The sequence below is a fragment of the Lepidochelys kempii genome, chromosome 1, assembly GCF_965140285.1.
Source record: "Lepidochelys kempii isolate rLepKem1 chromosome 1, rLepKem1.hap1, whole genome shotgun sequence".
Lineage (NCBI taxonomy): Eukaryota > Metazoa > Chordata > Testudines > Cheloniidae > Lepidochelys > Lepidochelys kempii.
Genome location: NC_136380.1, coordinates 124,215,689 through 124,237,311, shown reverse-complemented (window position 1 = coordinate 124,237,311; position 21,623 = coordinate 124,215,689). Strand labels below are relative to the sequence as shown.

Sequence of the window (21,623 nt, the reverse complement as noted above, 5' to 3'; positions counted from 1 at the left end):
AAGCTGTGCTATGGTTCTCCCCCCGACCCTCCTTCACCATTACTGAGAAGCCCTTTAGCTTTAACAGTATTTGAAGCTGTTTTCCCAGTTTGGTAAAAATTCTAAGAGTGACAGGGCTTATAGGGAAGGGGGGAAAAAGTGAAAAATTAGTAAGTACAAAGGCAAAAAAAGCCAGGGCCTCAACCTTTCAAAATGGTAAGTGTTCCCAGGATGACGAAGGATTTGAACAGCTACCTGAACTTTCCTAAAACAGCTTGTGCCAGCGTGCCTATTCTTTGCCTATCCCACCAAATTAGCGAGTCTTACTACTCAGCCCATCATGATGCATCACTGTGGGCTAGTAACCACTACAATTCTCAATGGATCATGCCTGGCTACTGTTTACCCAGGATGCCAGAATTTAGTGGGCTTCCTACCCCAGACTATTGACATTAAATGGTGTCTTTGAACTATGCTATTATAAGGTAATAACAGATGCCCAAATATGAGTGTGAAAGCTAAAGCCACAACAAAGCAGCCTGGTAGAACTCCACAGTTCTTAATGTTTAAAGCAGAAAGAACGAGGAGTACTTGTGGCACCTTATAGACTAAAATTTGAGCATAAGCTTTCATGGGCTAAAGCTTACTTCATCAGATGCATGTAGTGAAAAATACAGTAGGAAGATATATCTAACAGACAGCAACATTAGAAATAAGGGACGTTTGTTTTATGAAACACTCTTGCTTTTCAATAGTATCGCCGAGACTTCTGGATTGCTGAGATATTTGAGTGTTCTGCAAAAGTTGGGATGTCAACTGAGAAGATCCAAGCTCCAGTGGATACTCCTACCAGAACCTGAAAACACAGACTCAGTAAACTGCAAAGTGGTGCTAACATCAGACCTAAGACATTTGAAGACAAGACTGCCAAGACCTGATTAGGACTATGGAGATATCTTGGCTCCACTACCAACAGATCTCCTGAAATAACGGAAGCAGAATGAACAGAGGAGTTCTTGATTCCAGTCCAAGAAAAGGGAATATGCCAACACTACTTGTATGACCCTGGAGCAGAACTGGAAGAGTCTCTCTCCTTCGTAATAAAGGGTAGTCAGGATTTGCTGCCCATGCAGAACAGGTAAGACAGAAAACTGAAGACACATTTGTGCTGTTGTATACAAGAACTCTGTTCAAAGAATCTTCCTAGACACAGGGAGAAAGTCTCACAGACTAGACAAACAGCTCTCAAAAAATCAATAACTCTTAGATTTAGTGTTCATCTCCTACAGAGTCCACAAACCTTAAGAAGACTGGAAAACAACGTGAATATCCCAGTCTCTCCATCTGGAAATATTACAGAATATACAGTAAAGTAGGTGACAACTGAACTCCCTGATGAGTATTTTCAGTGACCTGAAACATATGTGGTTCAGGTGTACATAGCATCAGGAAACTGTTGTATCTTTGTAATTAGTTTTATAAATAAAGGCATTACCTAATTACACTGTCATGGAACCTCTCTGTGGACTAGAGTCTAGAGAGAGACAAGAATACACTCAGACACAACAGTAGGAGGTCAGGTACCAATTTTCCAGCTTAAAGGATACCTTGGATACTTGCAGCCAGTCAGCCAGTAACAGGACTTAAATTTGCCCCACAAGAAGAGGCAATTTGCCTATTCCTTGGTTCTACAGTACATTAAAATTGCTACATTGGTACTATAATTGGCATTCTTAATCTCATCTGAAAATATCAGATCTACAAGTTAAGTGGGCATTGTCGCTTGAGTGTCCAGGGTCAGGTAAATTTAAACCAATATAAAAACACTTCTGAGGCATCTGCATTAGAAATAGATTATCTGCTACAAAAAGATGAAGGATGAAAGCCCTAGATCTTCCTGGCACTGCAGCAGAACAGGCTCCAGGATGGAAAGATCAGAGATGTGACACCAGAAGGCCCAATCGAGTTGCAACAGAGGCTTTCAATACCAAGGAAGCGTAGTCCCAGTAGTCCCAAGAGTGACTGCTAATTTTTTATTTTGAAAAAGTTGCTCCTAGGAAGCTTAGGGGATGTCAATTTTAGTACATTGCACAAAGCCAGAAGCATGCAAATCCAGCCTCTGTAGATGATAGTGGAGCAGATCTGAGAAAGAACTTCAGTTTGGGTCTGGGAATGGTTTTCAAGAATTCAGTGCTGAGGATTCAAGGACACTTTGGTTAGGGAACCCCATTGAGGGGTTCTGGAGCCTAAGGCAGCAGTTCTGGGTACACCTCATAATTCTGGCCTGGAAATAGAAAGTGTTCTACTCATTTCATCTGGAGGACCTCCCACAAAAGGAACGTCTAGGCCCTAGAGCCTCAGCCGACTATTGCTGCAGGCAGTGATGAGCTGCCAAAAAACTTAACCACCGGTTCCCTAAAAAAGTGCTGATTTAAGGGATGTCGTGTCCCCTCCCGCCCCCGTAGGCTCTGTCCTGCTCCCCTACCCTTCCCAGGCCTGTTCTCCATCCCAGGTACCTGCTGGTGGTGCAGGAGTCCTGCAGCCCTTGCATCAGTGGGGTTGCTCCCAGCATGTCGGGCAGTGGCTCCCTGCAGGGAAAGGCTACAGTCTGCCCAACTCCCCACCGCGGGATGTGAGCGCCCCTCAGTGGCGGAGGCCAGACAGCCCCACAGCACAGGCGCAGGAGAGACTGAGGGGGGCTCACCCAAGGCAGCCCCCAGCCATGGCACCAGCCGGCCCTGCCCAGCTCCTGGGGCAGAGGAGGCTGCTGCTGCCAGGGGCCCGGCTCCCCGGCCCTATGCGGTGCCCAGTCACACAGTGCCTGATCTCCCTGCCCAGTACAGCCGGTCATGCTCCCTGGGCCGGGCACGAAGCAGCATGAAGATCGGCCGCGGCTGCTGAGCAAGGCGGCATTGGATCAGCCTCTGCGTGTGGGGCCCTGGAGTGGCTGCCTGGATGGCTGCACAGTGCAGGTACCAGCCACAGCCCGGCCCCTGCCCCGAGACAGGACGCGGGGCCCCGCAGCTCTTCCATAGCCCCACGTCCCCCAAACAGTGCTGCTCCATGCACCCTCCCCCACCAGCACCAAACCCCTTCTCCAACCAGGACCAGCTTTAGGATTTTTGCCGTCCCAAGCAAAAAAATTTTTGGCCACCCCCACTTCTTTTTCGTGCCCCCCTGCCCTAGCTCTGCCCCTTCCCAACCCCTACCCCAAATCCCCAGCCCCACCTCCTCCCCCGGGTGGGCCACATTTCTTTCCCCCTCCCATTGCTTCCCCCCGCAACCCTCCGCCCTAGCTCACCTCCGCTCCGCCTGTTCCCCTGAACACGCTACTGTTCCACTTCTCCCCCTCCCTCTCAGGCGAGGGAGAGGCAGCACGTTTAGGGGAGCAGGCAAAGCGGAAGTGACGGAGGGGGGCACAGGAAGTAACGGGGGGGAGAGTGGAGGTGAGCGAGGGGGGCACAGGAAGTAACGGGGGGGGGGGGAGAGTGGAGGAACCGCTCCCTCCCCCAGCCCACCTCCGCTCCACCACCACCACCTCCCCTGAGCACACCGCCGCTCGGCTTCTCTCTCCCTCCCTCCCAGCCTTGCCACGCAAAACAAGCACGCGGCAAGCCTGGGAGGGAGTGGGGAGAAGTGGAGCGGTGGCGGCACAGTCAGGGGAGCAGGTGGAGGTTAGCTGGGGCACATTTCTAGGGACAGCATGGCCGGCACCAGAATGCTGTCCCTAGAAACGTGCCCCCCAAGCACCTGCTTGTTTTGCTGGTGCCTAGAACCGGCCCTGTTTCCAACAGCCCCCTTCTATAACACTGAGCCCTACACCTTGCACCCTCCCTAGGGCCGCAAGTCGGGGCCCCTTGGCCTGGGGAGCTGCCCCAGCTGAGCCCCACCCTGGCTGGGACTTTCTGGGGCAGTGACTGTACCCAACTCACCCCACCCCATTCCCTGACCACCCCCCCGAGAACCTGCGCCCGCTCCAACTGCTCCCTGCTCCTTATCCAACCCCTCCTCCTAGCCCCAGCCCAGCCCCCTTACCATGCTGCTCAGGGCAGTGTGTATGGATGCTGTGCAGCCCGCTGGAGCTTGCAGCCCCACCCCCTTACGATGCTGCTCAAAGCAGCAGACGCTGCAGAGCTGCCCAGGAGTGGTCCAGAGCACTGCGGGCGTGGCATGCTGAGCGTCTGCGAGGGGGGGGAAGGCGGGGGAGGAGCCAGGGGAGCCTCCCTGGCTGGGAGCTCAGAGAGCTCTGGGAGAAAGCTATTGTTGACACAGTCCCGTGTAAACACTACTCAGAGCTTAAGCATCGGATACCAAAAAGACTCTGGGACAGGAAACCCAGTTTTTAAGTGCCAACTCAGTAGTCTCCAACAGATCAGGTGACTCTGGTGCCACCCATAAGAACAGCAATCAACACTGCCAGGTTCTCAGCACCAGACTTAATCTAGATAGCTCTGGGGACTATCAGCCACTTACACCAGACAATCTCACAGCACGCGATTTTCCTGATCCTGCAGTGCTAAATTCTTAGCTGATGGTTCCAGAAAAATCAAGGAAGCTGGCACTTCAGCACCTGAGTGAGCCAGTGTTTGCAAGTCAGGGAACTTGGTGACAGTCATGATGAGGATAACACTACTTTACTAAGCCCTGGTCTACACTAGGACTTTAGGTTGAATTTAGCAGCATTAAAATCGATGTATACCTGCACCCGTCCACACAATGAAGCCCTTTTTTTCAACTTAAAGGGCTCTTAAAAATCGATTTCCTTACTCCACCCCTGACAAGTGGATTAGCGCTTAAATTGGCCTTGCCGGCTCGAATTTGGGGTACTGTGGGAACAATTCGACGGTATTGGCCTCCGGGAGCTATCCCAGAGTGCTCCATTGTGACCGCTCTGGACAGCACTCTCAACTCAGATGCACTGGCCAGGTAGACAGGAAAAGAACCGCGAACTTTTGAATCTCATTTCCTGTTTGGCCAGCGTGGCAAGCTGCAGGTGACCATGCAGAGCTCATCAGCAGAGGTGACCATGATGGAGTCCCAGAATCACAAAAGAGCTCCAGCATGGACTGAACGGGAGGTACGGGATCTGATCGCTGTATGGGGAGAGGAATCCGTGCTATCAGAACTCCGTTCCAGTTTTCGAAATGCCAAAACCTTTGCCAAAATCTCCCAGGGCATGAAGGACAGAGGCCATAACAGGGACCCAAAGCAGTGCCGCATGAAACTGAAGTAGCTGAGGCAAGCCTACCAGAAAACCAGAGAGGCGAACGGCCGCTCCGGGTCAGAGCCCCACACATGCCGCTTCTATGATGAGCTGCATGCCATTTTCGGGGGTTCAGCCACCACTACCCCAGCCGTGTTGTTTGACTCCTTCAATGGAGATGGAGGCAATACGGAAGCAGGTTTTGGGGATGAAGAAGAAGATGATGATGATGAGGTTGTAGATAGCTCACAGCAAGCAAGCGGAGAAACCGGTTTTCCCCGACAGCCAGGAACTGTTTCTCACCCTGGACCTGGAGCCAGTACCCCCCGAACCCACCCAAGGCTGCCTCCTGGACCCAGCAGGCGGAGAAGGGACCTCCGGTGAGTGTACCTTTTAAAATACTATACATGGTTTAAAAGCAAGCATGTGAAAGGATTACTTTGCCCTGGCATTCGCGGTTCTCCTGGATGTACTCCCAAAGCCTTTGCAAAAGGTTTCTGGGGAGGGCAGCCTTATTGCGTCCTTCATGGTAGGACACTTTACCACTCCAGGCCAGTAACACGTACTCGGGAATCATTGTACAACAAAGCATTGCAGTGTATGTTTGCTGGCGTTCAAACAACATCCGTTCTTTATCTCTCCGTGTTATCCTCAGGAGAGTGAGATATCATTCATGGTCACCTGGTTGAAATAGAATGCTTTTCTTCAGGGTACACTCAGAGGAGCCCATTCCTGCTGGGCTGTTTGCCTGTGGCTAAACAGAAATGTTCCCCGCTGTTAGCCACAGGGAGGGGGGGAAGATTGAGGGGGTAGCCACGCGGTGGGGGGAGGAAAAATGCGACCTTGTAACGAAAGCACATGTGCTATGTATGTAATGTTAACAGCAAGGTTTACCCTGAAAGAGTGTAGCCACTGTTTTATAAAGTGTGTCTTTTTAAATACCGCTGTCCCTTTTTTTCCCTCCACCAGCTGCATGTGTTTCAATGATCACAGGATCTTCTCCTTTCCAGAGGCTAGTGAAGCTTAGAAAGAAAAAAAACGCACTCAAGATGAAGTGTTCTCTGAACTCATGCTGTCCTCCCACACTGACAGAGCACAAACAAATGCGTGGAGGCCAATAATGTCAGAGTGCAGGAAAGCACAAAATGACCGGGAGGAGAGGTGGCGGGCTGAAGAGAGGGCTGAAGCTCAAATGTGGCGGCAGCGTGATGAGAGGAGGCAGGATTCAATGCTGAGGCTGCTGGAGGACCAAACCAGTATGCTCCAGTGTATGGTTGAGCTGCAGCAAAGGCGGCTGGAGCACAGACTGCCACTACAGCCCCTGTGTAACCAACCGCCCTCCTCCCCAAGTTCCATAGCCTCCACACCCAAGAACGCGGTGGGGGGGGGCCCCACCGGCCAACCAGCCACTCCGCCACAGAGGATTGCCCCAAAAAAAGAAGGCTGGCATTCAATAAATTTTAAAGTTGTAAACTTTTAAAGTGCTGTGTGGCATTTTCCTTCCCTCCTCCACCACCCCTCCTGGGCTACCTTGGTAGTCATCCCCCTAGTTGTGTGATGAATGAATAAAGAATGCATGAATGTGAAGCAACAATGACTTTATTGCCTCTGCAAGCAGTGATCGAAGGCAAGAGGGGAGGGTGGTTAGCTTACAGGGAAGCAGAGTGAACCAAGGGGCGGGGGGGTTTCATCAAGGAGAAACCAACAGAATTTTCACACCGTAGCCTGGCCAGTCATGAAACTGGTTTTCAAAGTTTCTCTGATGCGTACCGCACCCTCCTGTGCTCTTCTAACCGCCCTGGTGTCTGGCTGCACTTAACCAGCAGCCAGGCGATTTGCCTCAACCTCCCACCCCGCCATAAACGTCTCCCCCTTACTCTCACAGATATTGTGGAGCACACAGCAAGCAGTAATAACAGTGGGAATACTGGTTTTGCTGAGGTCTAAGCGAGTCAGTAAACTGCGCCAGCGCGCCTTTAAATGTCCAAATGCACATCCTACCACCATTCTGCACTTGCTCAGCCTGTAGTTGAACAGCTCCTGACTACTGTCCAGGCTGCCTGTGTACGGCTTCATGAGCCATGCCATTAAGGGGTAGGCTGGGTCCCCAAGGATACATATAGGCATTTCAACATCCCCAACAGTTATTTTCTGGTCTGGGAATAAAGTCCCTTCCTGCAGCTTTTGAAACAGACCAGAGTTCCTGAAGAGGCGAGCGTCATGTACCTTTCCCGGCCATACCACGTTGATGTTGGTGAAACGTCCCTTGTGATCCACCAGATCACACTTGCAGCACTATTGAAAAGTACCCCTTGCGGTTTATGTACTTGGTGGCTTGGTGCTCTGGTGCCAAGATAGGGATATGGGTTCCGTCTATGGCCCCACCACAGTTAGGGAATTCCATTGCAGCAGAGCCATCCACTATGACCTGCACATTTCCCAGGGTCACTACCCTTGATATCAGCAGATCTTTGATTGTGTGGGCTACTTGCATCACAGCAGCCCCAACAGTAGATTTGCCCCCTCCAAATTGATTCCCAACTGACCGGTAGCTGTCTGGCGTTTCAAGCTTCCACGGGGCTATCGCCACTCGCTTCTCAACTGTGAGGGCTGCTCTCATCTTGGTATTCATGTGCCTCAGGGCAGGGGAAAGCAAGTCAAAGTTCCATGAAAGTGCCCTTACGCATGCGAAAGTTTTGCAGCCACTGGGAATCGTCCCAGACCTGCAACACTATGCGGTCCCACTAGTCTGTGCGTGTTTCCTGAGCCCAGAAGCGGCGTTCCACAGCATGAACCTGCCCCATTAGCACCATGATGCATGCAATGGCAGGGCCCATGCTTTCAGAGAAATCTGTGTCCATGTCCTGATCACTCACGTGACCGCGCTGACATCGCCTCCTCGCCCAGTATCGCTTTGCCAGGTTCCGGTGCTGCATATACTGCTGGATAATGCGTGTGGTGTTTAATGTGCTCCTAATTGCCAAAGTGAGCTGAGCGGCCTCCATGCTTGCCTTGGTATGGCGTTGGCACAGAAAAAAGGCGCGGAACAATTGTTTGCCGTTGCTCTGACGGAGGGAGGGGCGACTGCCGACACGGCTTACAGGGTTGGCTTCAGGAGGCTAAAATCAACAAAGGGGGTGGCTTTACATCAAGGAGTATTTCAGGCAGGACTTCACAGAGGGTTCCAATAAGAAATGGTGCACCTAAGTTATTGTTCTTATTGGAACAAGGAGGTTAGCCTGGCCTCTGATTGATACATGGCTAGATTTACCTCAATGCACCTTCTCTGCAAGTGACTGCAGTGTGAGCTAGAGGAGTGAGTCCCCTAGACAGGGGAGGAGGCAAATGAGTACAAAACAAATCTGGTCTATTTCTTGTTTTGATCCACTCCATCTCTCTTTTACATCTTTGGCTGGCAGCAGACGGTGCAGAAGGACTGCATGCCATCCACATCTCATGGCTGCTCGGCAGAAGATGGTACAGTACGACTGCTAGCCATCCTCATCTCTTGCCTGCCCAGCAGAAGATGGTACAGTACGACTGCTAGCCATCTGTATCGCCTGCCTGCTCACCAAAAGACAGTTCAATAGGACTGACTACAGGACTAAAGAGAATGACCTGGTCAAGTCACTCCAAATTTAGTCCCTGCACCCATGTCTGCCCAGGCGCTCCCAGCCGACGTGGCCAGGAGCGCCTCGGACACGACGAGGACGGCTACCGGTCATACTGCACCGTCTGTTGCCAGAAGGCAATGGGTTGCTGCTACTGTGTAGCAATGCCGTACCGTGTCTGCCAGCACCCACGAGACATACGGTGACAGTTACCTGAGCGGGCTCCATGCTTGCCGTGGTATGGCGTCTGCACAGGTAACTCAGGAAAAAAAGGCGCGAAACGATTGTCTGCCCTTGCTTTCATGGAGGGAGGCCTGACTATATGTACCCAGAACCACCCACGACAATGTTTTAGCCCCATCAGGCATTGGGATCTCAACCCAGAATTCCAATGGGCAGCGGAGACTGTGGGAACTGTGGGATAGCTATCTACAGTGCAACGCTCCAGAAGTCGACTCTAGCCTCGGTACTGTGGAAGCACTCCATCGAGTTAATGCACTTAGAGCATTTTCTGTGGGGACACACACACTCGAATATATAAAACCGATTTCTAAAAAACCGACTTCTATAAATTCGACCTTATTCTGTAGTGTAGACATACCTTAAGTGACATTTCAGAGACAGTCAACAGCACTGAACCCAGCTGACAATTGGAAAACCCAAGGACCTGGGTATTTGTGTCCAGTAGCAATGAGCCACTTTGACAAATGGTGCTATATCTTTGGCAGCTAGGTATGTTGACTCAGATGGATCCCATTGTCACTTGAGTACAAAACCTCAAACTAGTGGTTCACCAGTCACTGATGCTTGATCTTTCACACTGGGGGAAACTGGAGACATCTGTGCATCAAGCCACTTCAAGCAAGTGGCCCTGGACAGTCAGTTGTGCTGGATCCTCAGCATCAGATTGTCAACACGGACAGACCTGGGGACCGAATGCCACTTTGCTTGAAGTGGTCAAAGTAAGTGCTTACAATAGTCAAAGGAATCAAAATCCTGGTACCAGATGAAGATGACCCAGACTGGTATGGGGACATTAACTACTCAATTTAGTGTGCTGCAAACCACGTTAATGATAAATGCTCGTCACTGGACTTTGTTGATCCAGATGAATACAGGGACCTTGGTACCACTTAGAGGTCACTGAACCACTACCAGTTCACTAAAAAGTCAACAGAGCCAGAACTCTGGCTTCAGATGAGACACAAACCACAATTTCTCTCTTTTTAACCATTTAGATATGTCTTCTACTTAACTGAAAGTTAAGTCCTTACCACCATAAAGCATGCAGTAATTTTGACTCTGGTCAGAATGTGTTTTTGCATCTACCACAAGGTATTTTAAGTATGGTTTGATGTAATGAAATATTAAGTATGGAGACACTAACAATCCCTCCATAATACATTAGTTATCCTGCAACATACACAATTTAAAAAAAAAAAGAAGACACACTTATGTTGTTTGAATCTTGATAAAAGCAAACTGGATGAATACAGTACTACACAATGCAGAAACTTAACAGTTATGTACAGATGCTGTTTCCACCTAACCATTATACATTTACATTCTTGTATCATCTTCTCACCCCACCAAGTTCCAGACCATCTTCTGCCCAAAGCAACAACCTGCTATATTTCAGAAGTAGCCAAGAATCCTCTAACACAAAACAGGATAGTTTAAGACAAATATAAAATCCAGCATCTCTGTAGTTAATGTACCACATTACATGTTTTAGTGACTGCATTGTAGGCATGCCAAAAAGTATCTATATGAAATAGCTTGACTCAGGACCATCAAATCTCTCCTCTTAATCTGAAGCTAATACAGACTTTTAAAGGGTCAGTGAAATTTAGCACCCTTTTGGGGTATTAATTTTACTAGTAAAACCCAAGATTCTTTATAACCGAAATATCAGAAAACATTTCCGGTTTTTCCAGTTTGTTTTCTGTGTGGCCTTCTCACCAAGTGAGAGAAAATACATCTTCAAGCATTAGGAAAATATGGATGTAAAACTTTTTTTTGATAAATTTTCCAAGTTTCTGTACAGAGCCAATGCACAAGAAATTGCTACACAGAAACAATATTTGGAAACATTAAAAGGACTGAAACTAAGGATTTAGAACTGAAGTGCAATCTGTTTTACTGTGTTATTATTGCAATGCCAATTATGAACAAAAAGTAAATCTGACAGTGTGGTTATTAACTTTAGCTCAGCCCTACACTAGGAAAAGTATCAGAAGATAATCTCATTTTTAAAATTTGAAAACATTACACTAAGCAAAGCCATGCAACTTACAGTGACATGGGGGGGGGGGGGAGAAATCAATTTTCACACTTCAGTCACTGTGGCTAGATTCTGTATCTACAGCACTCTGTCTAGAATGCAGTAAAGAGGGCTTCTTTTACAGTATTTGAAACTTGTGATGTCAAAGAGTTATTGACAACAGAAAGCTCTATTCAACTCTTAGTTCACAGGAAGGCAACTGAAGTCTAAGCAGAAAGATTCAGGTACACACAAGGAGATTTTTCTACACATTGTTAGACCTATAAAGTTTCCAATAATTTTTTCTTTAAATTAACTGGCAACTCCTATAGTTGACAGACAGCATCACATATAATAAAAGCGGTCTTGCTGACTGACAGACTGAAGTTAGAAATATTACCCAGTAAATGTGAACGTCCTACCCAAAGCAGTGTATTAATCACTCACACTATTAAAAGTGACCAAAAATGAATGCGAGAAGACACCTAGTGAAACTATTTATAAAGCTGAGGTTTTGGGGGTTTTGTTACTATGTATTTTCATGTGTGTTTTTGCACAACATAGAAAGACCTAGGTATCCTGTAAATGTTCTACTTTACTCTGTGCATTTGACAACAGTTCTTCATAGTCAGTTTTCATATTTATTTGGTCCTTTCACACAGCAATGAGGGAGAGGACAACATTAAAGACAGCATAACATGGGAGGAAACCTAGGGACAGTATCTAAAGCAACTTAAAAAAAAAAAAGGAGTTTACATTTTGCATTTGGGTCCCTTTAAAAGTTTGTCAATTCCACTTCATGGATGTTGGTACACTAAATGCCAAATTCTCTATTTTAAAATTAACTTTTTTTCCATAGTCATTTACTACTATTTCTCAACTTCAACACAAAAACAGTAGCATTGAGTACACTTGGCAGCCAACACAAAAAGACAGAGGAAAGGGTAATGAATGTTTGAAACAGTTTCTATATATCTTTTCTTGAGACATTCAAAAATTAAATAGGTTTCAGAGTAAGCCGTGTTAGTCTGTATTCGCAAAAAGAAAAGGAGTACTTGTGGCACCTTAGAGACTAACCAATTTATTTGAGCATAAGCTTTCGTGAGCTACAGCTCACTTGGTTAGTCTCTAAGGTGCCACAAGTACTCCTTTTCCTTTTGAAAAATTAAATATTTAACCCTGCTGTTTTCAGTATAGTCCTCTAAACTCAAAAGCCAGGAATCATTACATATGATGGTTTGGAAAGAGGAAGCCTTTGCATAACTGCCTACAGACATTATGTGCAACAACTTAATATTTAAGTACGAGATTCTCTTTCACACATAGAATTGTTTAAAACTTGTTGTAATCTATTAGGAAAGTTAACCCCAAATGTCGTCTATTCTAATGTCTGAGACACTGACTGCTCCTAATGTTTTAATACAGTCACCTCCTGAGAAACAAGCTCACCTGAAGGGGAGTGGGGAGGAGAGAAAAGTGTGGAGTTTTCTCCGAATGACTTGTTTTGACCTTCCTCAGGGTTAGTAAGTAACTGTAGCTGTCATTTTATATTAAACTTACCCCTGTGGCTGGATATGACAGGTTCACAAAATGTAGTTTACTAATTTAACCGCTTTAACTTTAAATGAAATTAGTGTTTGGGTGGCTTCTGTTGTATCCTTTTACAATGATGTAAGAACCATTCCAACTACATTAAAAAAAGTAGCAACTGATAACAGTAACACTGTGGCAAGGGAGTAACAGCTATATAAGTAACATGGTCTGCCTCCTCCCTTTGCAAGCACTGTATTAGCCAAGCTGTGCCATAAGTATTCCCTACGTCTAGGAAATCAAAATATCAAGTCTGACATGAAGCAGCCTCCTTTGTCCTTACCCTCTAATCTTTGCGCATACTTAACCCCCATATCTTAGTTTAATCCACTAGAGAGCCTTAAGTGTCACACCAGGGCATCTGACCATGCTTAAATAAGAATGCAAGCCTGCAAAATAAATAAATAGTTTATACCTTTTCTCCCTTTATGGCTCATAAATGTGGTCTCAGTTTGGTTTTCACACACACAAATGGAGTTTCTAGTCTGTTTTATTTTTTTCAGGAAGGCTGTGTAGAATTGGAGAAGTACCAAGTACGAAGGAAGTGAAACATGAAGCTGTGAGTGAAAAGGAGAAGAATTTTTATTCAAATTTTCTTTCATATTCATATATTGCTTAGAGACCTCTCTCTCAATGGCCTCTCCACCAGTTGGAGGAGAATCCTTAGCAAAGATCCTGCCGTATTATGAGCCAAACTCCTCCGATCCTCCAAGACAACTTCCAGCAAATAAAAGGAAGAAGTGTCAGAGATATAAAATATTGCCCAAGAGAAAACATGCAAGTTTTTAAAAAGCCTTGCACACATCCTTGACGCATCATAATAGCTAGGGCCTGATGAAGTTTAGCTATGCATGGGTAAAGAGGCATTTATGTCAAGAAGGCTGTTTGGTTCTGTAGCTACTGCTGAATTTTATTTGTTTTTCTTACGTGTGTCTAGTGTGCCCCAGGACATCCACGCCCTTTTATTTACTGTTAGAAAGCCAAGGGATTAATATAAATAAAGGTACAAAGTCAGTTCTGCCCTGTCTACCACTACTTTGCATGTAACTCACAGTTACCATCTAGCTTAGTGCCAAAAAAAGAGCAAACTCCAATGAAACAGGAGAGAGAAAAAACCAGCCTCATTCCACTACGTTTTACATGGATTAAACCTCACATTGAAGGCTGGGAGAATGTGGCTGCCCAACTAGTAAGCAGTGCCTTGCAAAGAGAGGTAGTTTGCCCCAGTTGCCTGTTACATTCCACCCTAAAGTGAAGGGGTTTGTTTTAAACTTTTAATTTATAAGTCCTGAATGGCATATAATGGGATGGGACACTGCCATATAAGACTGCATCTTTCCATAGGTGACACCACCTAATATGCAAAAAGAATGAGGAGTACTTGTGGCACCTTAGAGGCTAACAAATTTATTTGAGCATAAGTTTTTGTGGGCTAAAACCCACTTCATCGGATGCATGCAGTAGAAAATACAGTAGGAAGAGATACACACAGAGAACATGAAAAAATGGGTGTTAACGAGTGATCAATACAGGTAAGCTATCATCAGCAGGAGAAAAAACCTTTTGTAGTGATAATCAGGATGGCCCATTTCCAACACTTGACAAGAAGGTGTGAGTAACAATGGGGGGGAGGGAGGGGGAAGGAGGAGAGAGAGAGAAATAAGCAAGGGGAAATAGTTTTACTCTGTGTAATGACCCATCCACTCCCAGTCTTTATTCCAGCCTAATGTAATGGTGTCCAGTTTGCAAATTAATTCCAATTCAGCAGTCTCTCCTTTTGCAATCAGTAAAGATACTCAACCCACATGCCTCCGGTTTATCTGGGCTGCTAGCAAGGCATTCTCCATGGGAACTCCTCAGCTCTGAACTTCGTTTCTCACCCTTCGGTGAAATGCTAGAGATCAGATCTCCTAGCTTTCAGGATATGCTAGGACTTCGTGGGGAGTAGAAAAACAAGATACGGAACTGGAAGATAGAATTCAGTACTACCTGTCCAGGATGAGGAAAAGCACATTTCCCCCCATAGGAGACTGCACAGAGAATATTTTTTAATTAACAACAAAATCAAATATCAACACAACTACACAGGGCGTTTGTTAGCTGTAGCCTGAGGGGGCAGTTTGGGGGCCGGAGGGGTGTGTGTGTGTGTTTTGATTTAGCTATCTAGAGTGCCCAGAGGTCAGCAACAGCACCTCCACCCAACCTAAAAACAAAACCCAACCCACCCGAAGGGAAGGAAGAGATGTGGGGGGAGGGGGGGGGCGCGAAGAGTAGCTACGGCAGAGCCCCACGGGAGCGACGCCTGAGCCGCCGCCTCGCCAGGGTGCGGGAGATGGGGGCAGCCGGGAGGAGGAGAACGACTCGCCAGGCTGGGGGGCTGCGGCGGAGGCTCTGCCAAAGGGGGCGAGGGGCTGCTGCAGGGGAGAGGGGGAGGAAGTGCCGGGAGTGGGGTGGGGTGGGGTGGGGGGCGGGGTGCCGGGACGGTACCTTGGCTCGCTGGTCCCAGCTGTACTGCGACGGCGGCTTCTCCTCGTCCGCGGCCGGGGGGTCCTGGCCCGCCCCCCCCTGCGCGCCCCCCTTCGCCGCTTTCCGCCTCTTGGAGAAGAAGCAGCCCATGGCCCCGCCGCGCGCCCGCCCGCCCGGAGGCGCCTCCCGACACCCAGGCACCCCCCCGGCGCGCGCGCGCACGCGCCTGCCCGCAAACCGCCCCGCCCCAGCCTCTCCCCGCGCGCCGCGGCTTCCGGCTTCTCCCACACCCGTCTCCCTTGGATACGGCAGCCCCGCCCCTTCCACCTGCAGCCGCAGCCAATGGCGGCTCGGCTCCGCTAATCAGGCTCGCCTGCCACGAGAGCGCTGAGCTCGAGACGCTTTTAAAGAGACAGGCGCCGTGTTTTGCCTGGCCCCGCCTCCTTCCCTGCCCCTGATAGTGAGGGAAGCAAAAAAAATAAATAAATAAACAAATTCCCTCCCTCTTCTTCTGTGCCCGCCCCGGCCTGTTTCTTTAGTTCCCATCTGGCAGCTTTAAAGATTTAAAAAAAAAAAAACACCATTATTCCAAATTTGTCCCTGGTTATAACACCAACAAATAGCAGCAGCCCCGGGGGATGTGCCACCGCCCTGTCGGTCAAAATCAATCCTGAATTTTTTTTCTTTTTGGAATTTTTAATTCTGAAGTTTCATAGAAATTTCAACATTAAAAGCATGTCACCCCGCTTTAGGAGCCAGCGTTAAAAGCCCCGGCCAACCGGGCATCTGCAGCCACAGCAAAACGCCTGACCGAACCAGGTTGAAAATGAGGCACCATTAATTGAAAACCCTTCAACACTCCTTCACGCAGGACAATGCACAGCAAGATCCATGGGGAGAGGAATTGTTCTGCAGTTCCCACCTCCTATAACATTTAGAAGGAAGCTGCTAGTTTAGTGATCACATCTTCAAGCTTTTCTCTATGTTCCTAAGGATGAAAACTTCCTTTTTAAAAAATCAAAACTCAGATTTTCTCATAATCACATGATTCCAGCAGCTGGGGCTCTAAGAAAAACATCAAATATCAAAGGCTCACAATAAAATTCTGAGGGTTATCAGCACTGAGGCAATATAGCTGTGTGTGTTTTGGAGAGTTACCAACAATATATAAAAAGAAAAGGAGTACTTGTGGCACCTTAGAGACTAACAAATTTATTTGAGCATAAGCTCTAGTCTCTAAGGTGCCACAAGTACTCCTTTTCTTTTTGCGAATACAGACTAACACGGCTGCTACTCTGAAACCAACAATATATAGGGGGCCAGATTCTGCCTGCTGCTTATACACAGGTGCAGAGTGTGTGTGCACGTGTGTGAACATGCATGGACACAATTCCTGTTTTTGTACACAGGCCTATTTCCTCCCTATGCCCTTGAAGTCACACAGAGTGCCAAATGGGAAAGACAAGCCAGGATCTAAGCCCTGGCCAAACCAGCTGCACAGGGATTAAGCTGCACCCTCAAAGAGAAACAGCACACATCCATGCCCTGCTTCTATGATTCTGCACCACCTCTTTCTACGTACCTACCAGACATAGTTGTGATCAGTGTTTTAGTAGAACTTTACAGGGTTGAAAAGGTTGGGTTTTTTTTACATTGCACTTACCCAGCACCTGCCAAGTGAAAATCTAAGTTCAGGACAAACATTCATTAATTAAGTTTCACAAAACCCTTAGGAGGGAAGTGCCTAATTACAGCAGTTTGTTTAAATTAAAAGTAAGTATAGTAATGGCTGGTAGTAACTGAGTTATTACTGCAATCATACTGCTACTGTACTTCAGGCTACAATTTTATCAAGTCTCAACTCATAAGCAGGGCTTGGCCTTGTTAGTATTTAGATAGGAAACTAAGTGCTGAAAAATTACTTATGGTTTCTCAGTAAGTGGCATGTTGCCTTCTTAGTCAGCAGGAGCTAATGCTCCAGTGTCGTGGCAAGGGGCACTGTGCAAATATATTTTGCATGAAAGGTAACACCAAGGTCCTGACCACTTGTGGCCATTACAAATTCCATAGCACTTTTTGCAAGAAATTTTAGCCATAACACCATGGAAAACTTCCAGCTCAGCTAATTAAATTGTTCCGTAATTTGGTCTTTGTTTCAAATGAGTAAGTTATTCTTCACTTCCCCATTAAAACACTATTATGTGGTGTTTTCCATACTAACTGCGTGATGCATTTCCACTCCAGAGCTGGCTGTATTTCAGTACTGGAGGAAATTATTTCTGTACATATGAGCTACAGTATAAAGTCCTTTATGATGAAAAGTGCTCTATAGATTATATTGTAAATACAAGATAACAATTTAGTAGTAAGACAGGTATAGTTATTGCATAACATTATTATTAAATAACATTTACCAAATAAAATTATTCCTTACATCTAAAATATGTTATTCTTATAAATAAAAAACTATCAGTGTTTTAAAATAAGAACGGAAGAGAGGCTTGCTGGCTCAGGGATTGCTAAAGTGCTACATAAACTTTCACTTCTATATTAAGTCCACAATTCCATGGGGCAGGGGGAGCGGCAGCTGCTAAATACATGAAAGAGGGAAGGTGAGGTGATGTTAGTGAGGGAAAGATCATAGCTCTACTCCTCTGCAATGGGCAACGGAGCTAGCTGGGTAGGCTATGGGAAGGGGGATACACACACTGCAGTTACTGAAAAAGTGGCAGAATTTCATCTACAGCATGCACTACCCAGAAACTCTAGGAAGCCTGGCTGAATCAACTAGAATTACTCCTGGAAGTTCATGCTGCAGTGTGGCTCCTGCTCCAGTGTGGCCCTTCCTTCCTCCTTTTCTTGCTGTCCCTTGTGATATGTAGGCAGGACTTAAAATCCACATTCTGGGCCTAAATGCAGCCAGGAACTGTATCTTTATTTTACAGTAAAAATGCTTTCAACCATTTTAAAATAATTTAATAATTTAAGTCTATTCAAAAATCCACAGTCCATCACCGTACATATAAATACAGCCAAATCTGAAAAAAAAACAACATTTGGAGAAGTCTGTCTTAATAGTAGGCTGGCTAGCATCTTAAAGACCATGACTTTTCATGGGAACCCCCTGAAAGTCATGTTGTTTATCATGGACGTTATGGCTGTAACAGTCTTAAGTCCCACCCCTACAACTTCTTACTGGTGGGCAGACTGCAGTGCTTGTGCTAAAACATGTACAAGAAGTCACAGGACTGGGACCTTACAACCCACCAGGCCTAGATATGGCCTATTAATAACACATATCCCCTTTCCAGTAGGACACAGCACCAGGGATTTCTCTACACCCCCCCTATGGGGGTGTTTACCCCCCCTGAATTTCCCCAACCCCCCCCTTTTGTGAACTAGTTACATGCGGTGTTGCCAATTTAGTGATTGTTTGGAAATTTGAATGGAAATTGAAACATTAATACACACTTTAAAATCATATAAAGTGTATCACAAAATACATGTATCTGAAAAAATATAATAGATTTGAAAAGTATGAACATAGGCTAGCTTCCTTATACAGCTGTTATTTTTATGACCATGTCAGTGCATTCATTTTGGTGATGTTCGCCAACCTAATAATTTCAAATTATGATTTGTAAGAAAGTCTAAATGAGCTCTCCCTGACAGCTAGTGATGAGCTGGGGGATAGGGGGAAAGGCTTCAGGACCAGATTGTATTTACATTCACACCTAATCTACCTAAGTATCCAGCAAACAGAGCTGTGTTGCCCAAGTGATAGATTTCGGCTGGGGTTGGGTTACAAATCACTTGAATACCGGGGGGGGGGGGGTAATGAAATGTTTTTATTCTTACTGTATGAGTAAAGGGCAGTAGAACTGTACTTAGCCTGTGCTGATTGAGGGCATCAAGAGACAGGGTGGGGACAGGTGTTTTGCTTGATGGTCTGCCTGAGTCACAAGTACTATTTGACCTGCCCCTCTCCACTGTTTAAAGACAGAGCTGATTAGGCTCCATAGATGGTCTTTTGTTCTGTTAAGTGAGCACGACAGCTGAAATCAGGTGCAAGTGCTTAGACCTGCTGCGGGACAGTGTTTCTGTGGAAGAGATGGCCCAGCAGGCGCTAGCAGCGAGGTTCCCCCACTGAGAGCTCAGCTGAAATCACTGAGAGCTGGGTGGAACCTCAAGAGACCAACTCACAGAGGTCACAGTGGCAGGTGGCAGCAGAAGGTGACGGTGCACGGCCATTGGCAACAGAGCGATGGAGTGAATGGTGGCACAATGAACAACAGTGGCCAGAGCCAACAGTGAGCAGCTGGAGGAATGAGCAAGGTGCCTTCTTCCTCCCCACCTGGGAGGTGAACTTATGTGAAAACATCTCTGAACTCTGACTCTCCACTGACCAAGGACAACACCGGTGAGTGTTAATGAGGCTGTTACACAACACAGTTCATACGAACAAACATGGCTGTGGCATCATACTTTCTATTTAGGCAAGAGATACCGCACACTACAAACTGGAGGCCAATGTTAAGTGCATTGTCACTAGTTCATCCTGAAGTTGAACACTGGTTCTGAACAAGACCAGCAAATGCTCACTGTCTTTCTGCAAGAAACTCAACTGACTGGCTAAACGCATGTGGTGCAACAGTGAAAGACTCAACAGTTGAAAAAGTGAAGAACTCTCACCACATTCAGAAAATGTGCATACATGGCTGATGAATGCACCAATGCAAATGGTCATCAAGTATTAAGTCATTGTGTACGTTACCTTGATGTCAGTGGTAGGCCAGTACATGCATTTCTAGATTGGCTACATCTGTGACAACCCACATCTGAGAAGAGTTGAATGCTTGTCAGTTGGACCCCAAACAGGTGGCTGCTTGTGCATTTGATGGCGGTGCAAAATTCTCGGGAAGACATGGTGGAGCACAAACTTTGCTCAGAGAAAAGTGTAACCCTAGTTTCTCCTATACACACTGCAGAGGCCATCTACTCCAACTAGTGCTAGTACAAGCTGCAGACTCTTCAAAAGACATTTAAAAAGCTATAAATTTAATGTCTTCATTATATTTTTTTTTCAGCAAGAGTCCAAAAAGACTGAATATCTTGGAAAATATAGAAGATACACTGGGATTGAAGTTCAAATTAGTCCAACCTGGGAAAACCCTCTGGCTTTCTCATGAGCAATCTGTTGTCTTAAAATTACTCCACCCATTATTACTGGCTTTGGAAAGTATCTACTAAGATGGGATGGATCTAAGTAGTGAGGCTGGTGGATTACTTTTGCTACTACGTTCAGAGAAGACTATTGCCATTATCTTTCTTGTAAGTCTACTGTTGAAACCACTTGGGTCATTAAACAATGCTATCCAGGCATCTGCTACAACAACAGTAGATCTTTGTCCAGCAATAGAAGCTACATTTGGATCAATCAGAGAGCTATCCATTGAAAAAGTAGTGGAAGAAGCAAAGACTTCAGTCCAGAAGTTGACTAATGAAGGCATTTATATTGAATCCTTAAGTGAAGAGGACAAGAAATGTTTGTTAAGACAACTGAAAAAGTACACAGACTTGATTCTTGAAAATCTACAACAGCAACTCCTAGATTCTACTCAAGCTCTACGTAGCTTTTACGATTCCTGTCTTATAAAACACTGACAGTTGAATGGAGTGAGGCACTACCAGCAATGGGGCTGCCATGTGCTCAGGACAGAATTGAGAATTTGAACACAGAGTAGAATATTATACGACGAATGAATGAAGATTTGACTTCAACTTCTTTTTTATCATCACTAGTGGCTTGACCTGATCTTTATGCTATGTTTCCTGGGCTGAAAGAAGTAGGAATTCATCTCTTGCTACTCCCAGCCACAACAGCTACAGTTGAGTGTTCTTTTTCATAATTGAATAGAATTTTGTGTTTTGAAAGAAGTCGCCTTCTGCCTGATCATGTGAATGAACTAATGAGCATATCAGTTGAAGGAATGGAAGTACTGGACACATGAGAAGCCACCAAAGATGAGGGAGGGGAGGATAGCTCAGTGGTTTGAGCATTGGCCTGCTAAACCCAGGGTTGTGAGTTCAATCATTGAGGGGGCCATTTAGGGATTTGGGGCAAAAAATGGGGATTGGTCCTGCTTTGAGCAGGGGGTTGGACTAGATGACCTCCTGAAGTCCCTTCCAACCCTGATATTCTATGATGAATGCATTGCATTCAAGAAATTCATTAACAGAGTTGTGCAAAATCATAACAAGAAACCAAGAAGGATGTAGATATAGTGTTTCATAAAAGGCTTGAGTAGCTAACTTTAATTTGTGTGATGATTTTAAAATCTAATAAAATGGTCATGAAACATTTTTTATTATGGTGCCATACAGCCCACATTCACCCTCACATTCACCCTCACGGTCTCACTCCTCATTGGCCCTGACACCCCTCAGCCCCCGTAAATTTGAAAAAAAAACAACCATTTCAATTCCTGTGCAGTCCCAGCTGCGCTTGAGC

The 21,623-nt window shown here is 46.2% G+C and overlaps 1 protein-coding gene across 1 annotated transcript in view; it reads right to left on the bottom strand.

Moving 5' to 3' along the window:
• The window catches only part of RP2 (RP2 activator of ARL3 GTPase), a 33,561-nt gene extending 18,233 nt beyond the window's left edge, over nt 1-15,328 (bottom strand). The window contains exon 1 of the mRNA XM_073353430.2: nt 15,134-15,328. Within this exon, the coding sequence (XP_073209531.1) occupies nt 15,134-15,262 (129 nt within the window). The 5' untranslated portion in view covers nt 15,263-15,328. The remainder of the gene's footprint in view (nt 1-15,133) is intronic.
• Between the last annotated feature and the right edge of the window lie 6,295 nt (nt 15,329-21,623).